Source organism: Hevea brasiliensis, chromosome 3 (assembly GCF_030052815.1).
Source record: "Hevea brasiliensis isolate MT/VB/25A 57/8 chromosome 3, ASM3005281v1, whole genome shotgun sequence".
Lineage (NCBI taxonomy): Eukaryota > Viridiplantae > Streptophyta > Magnoliopsida > Malpighiales > Euphorbiaceae > Hevea > Hevea brasiliensis.
Window position 1 is genome coordinate 2,017,085 of NC_079495.1, and position 3,267 is coordinate 2,020,351.

General features: G+C 38.6%; 1 protein-coding gene across 1 annotated transcript; it reads left to right on the forward strand.

Moving 5' to 3' along the window:
• Positions 1-1,793: 1,793 nt before the first annotated feature.
• Positions 1,794-2,990, forward strand: LOC131178800 (uncharacterized). Its single transcript, XM_058144740.1, has 3 exons — positions 1,794-1,955; positions 2,073-2,592; positions 2,683-2,990. The coding sequence occupies exons 1-3, from the start codon at positions 1,794-1,796 to the stop codon at positions 2,988-2,990; spliced, it is 990 nt and encodes a 329-aa protein (XP_058000723.1).
• The last annotated feature ends 277 nt before the right edge of the window (positions 2,991-3,267 follow it).

Genomic DNA, 3,267 nt, shown 5'->3' on the forward strand with positions numbered 1-3,267 from the left:
CTCTAGCCTCTAAATCTTAGCAAACTCACTGACTTCTTCTTTGTGCAGGTATGGCGGGTGGCGACGCTTCTAAAGAGAGCCACAAGCGAAAGAGGGAGGTCTCCCAAAAGGTACAGGTGATGAAGAAGGCTACTGCTACTGCTGCTCAGACACCTCAGCGAGATTTGGTACAAATACCGAGCTCCCCTCCTCGACCTCAAGAGCAGCCAGTCTCTGAAGTAGAGGTTGTCGTTTCTCCACCTCGACAGATTGAATGTTTGCCTCATCTAATCACTAGAAAGGAACCGTTCCACCCGAGGGAATCCTGGCCTAGCCAAAGTTATAGACGCCTCCATCTGCTTCCAAGAAGATTGGAACAGATTTGGCAGAGGAGAGTATCGATGATATTTTAACTCAAACAATGAGTTTGGGCTTGGAGGCTATTGCGAATCAAAATGTGATCAGAGAAAAAGCCCATGCCTTAAGGAAGGAGATTCTTAAGGCAGTCCAGGATGCCTCAGTTACTAAGGCTCAGCTCTCCTCTGCCAATGATTACATCGCCAAATTGGAAGATCGGATGAAGTATTGTGAAGAGAGGATAGCTAAAGTGGAGCGAAAACTTAAAGTCTCCCTAGCTGGTCGATCTGTCGATCTTGCTCATTTTACCGAGGAACTTTGAGTGAAGGAGGAGGAGCTCCATGCCAAGGAAGAGGAAAGCACAATAAAAGAAGTTGGGGCATATGTGAACGACCATAATGACCTCCTAGCTGAGCTAAAGAAGCGTTATCCTGAGGAGGACTTCTCCTGGATAAATCATCTCATTCCAGAGGCCGAAGAGGAGAGCGATAAGGAGCCTGAGAGAGAGGGAGAGAATGAGAGAACTGATAATGTACCCAGAGAGCAGGCTGGGGAGATCCTCCTGCTGAATGACATGTATATTTTTATTTTGAAATGAATTGAAATCCTTTTTGTTCAATTTCTTTGATGAGATCGGAAAGCATCCAAACCAAATTGTCTGAGTATTTAATTGATTGAATGTAGTTGAACATTAAACTTGGACGCGACTATTAATCAAATTATAAGAGATCGGAAAAACATTACACGTGAACATGAGATCAAACTAAGTCATGACCAAATACCAAATGAAACCTTAAAATATTAGAATTGCAGAGATTTGCCATTGACTTTGAACTTTTAAGATCGAAATCATTATTAGACCGGATAGAAACCTTAACTTTATTTTAAGGAATATCTGGGGCATTCAAGTGAGAAGTCCGATCACAACATTAGCCAAATGAAGTTCTGTAATATTTGTACAGAGAGATCGAAGAATATCAGTAGATAAGATTGGATGATCCGAAGACCCAGTGTTGACTCAAACTCATCTGATAAAGACCAAAAGATTAAGAAAACAATTTAACTTAAGCGTGAGATCGGTCTATTCCAGGGACGAGCAATCGGCGAGTCCAAAAAAGCCATTTGTGATTAGGGACATCGGTTGAGAGCGGATAACAAAGTTTCAATTTTAAAAGTCCTTGCCTTCGGAGGTCGGCCAAAATATGGTGTCTACAGATGCTAGTTCAACATTTCTACAATGGTAGTTCTCTAGCAATTAGAAGTATAATTGATGCATCTTCAAGAGGTGATCTTATGGAGAAGTCAGAAGATGAAGCTTATTCAGCACTGGATAAAATTGCTTATAACAATTATCAATGAAGTTGTGAAAGAAATGAAATGAAGAAGCCATCAGCTGGTGTATATGTTTAGATGCCATGAGTATGGTCAATGCCAAATTTGATGCTTTGAGGAGAAAAATGGATAAGTTAAGCATAAAGGTTGATGCTTTAATTAGAGGATTTAGTCATGCAAAAGATGTTGGTATAGGAAATATGCATTGTATCAATGATTTTCCTTCTTATGGGCAAGAGATTGGAAATGAGCAAGTTGATTTTGTTGGAAATTATAATCAGAAACCAGTTGGTAATCCTTTTTTGGCTACATATAATCCAACATGGAGTAATCACCCTAACTTTTTTTAGGGAGGTTAACAAGGACAACAGTAGTAGAATTATCAACAACCTCCTAATTTCCAGCAACAACAGCAGAATTTTCAGCTAAACAAAGTACCACCTAGATTTCCACCACAAAGGAATCAAAATGCACCTGTTCCACAACCATCAGTTCAGTCTTCAGACCAAGATTCAATTTTAAAGTCTATGATGGAGAATTTCTTAACTGCTCAACAAAAACAAGGAAAAATGATTCAGCAATTAACTTCAAGGATAGATCAGCTTGCCATTCATAACAGGATGTTGGAAAACCAAATAGCTCAACAAGCAAGTTCTTCTAGCAAAGCACAAGGAAAACTTCCAAGTCAACCAGAGAATCCTAGAGAACATTGCAAGGCAGTGATCCTAAGGAGTGGGAAAATTTTGGGAGATGAAAAGAAAGATGAGGTAGAAGAGGAAAAGAAGAAAGAAGATGAAGACAATAATGAATCTACTTCAAATCATGATGAAGTTAATGAGGAAGCAAACAAAAAGAAGGGAATTGAAAAAGAAGAAGAGGAAAAGTATGTGCCTCCACCACCATACAAGCAATCATTGCCATATCGTCAGAGGTTTCAGACAGCAAAGCTAGATAAGTAGTTTAGGAAATTTTTGGAAGTTTTGAAGAAATTTTACATAAACATTCCATTTACAGATGCAATTTCTCAATTGCCCTCATATGCTAAGTTCCTGAAAGAAATTTTGTCAAATAAGAGGAGACTAGAAGATTATGAAACTGTGGCATTGACAGAGGAGTGTAGTGCTCTCTTACAGAATAAGCTCCCACTGAAGTTGAAGGATCCAGAAAGTTTCTCTATTCCTTGTCACATTGGGGACACTAACATTGACAAAGCATTGTGTGATCTTGGAGCTAGTGTAAGTTTGATGCCTCTCTCTATTTTTGAAAAGTTGAAGGTTGGAGAATTGAAGCCAACAACCATTTCTTTGCAACTAATTGATTGATCTATCAAATATCCAGTAGGAATTTTGGAGAATATACCATTAAAAGTTGAGAAATTTTTCATTCCTATGGATTTTGTGGTTTTTGAAATAGAAGACGATATTCTCATACCTATCATTTTAGGAAGGCTATTTTTAGCCACAGCAGGGGCTATAATTGATGTGAAGAATGGTAGATTGACATTAAAAGTTGGAGAAGAGGAGGTGGAATTTAATTCAAATCAAGCTTTGAAGAAACATCATGGAGTTGATCCTTATTTAAGGGTAGATGTTATTGATG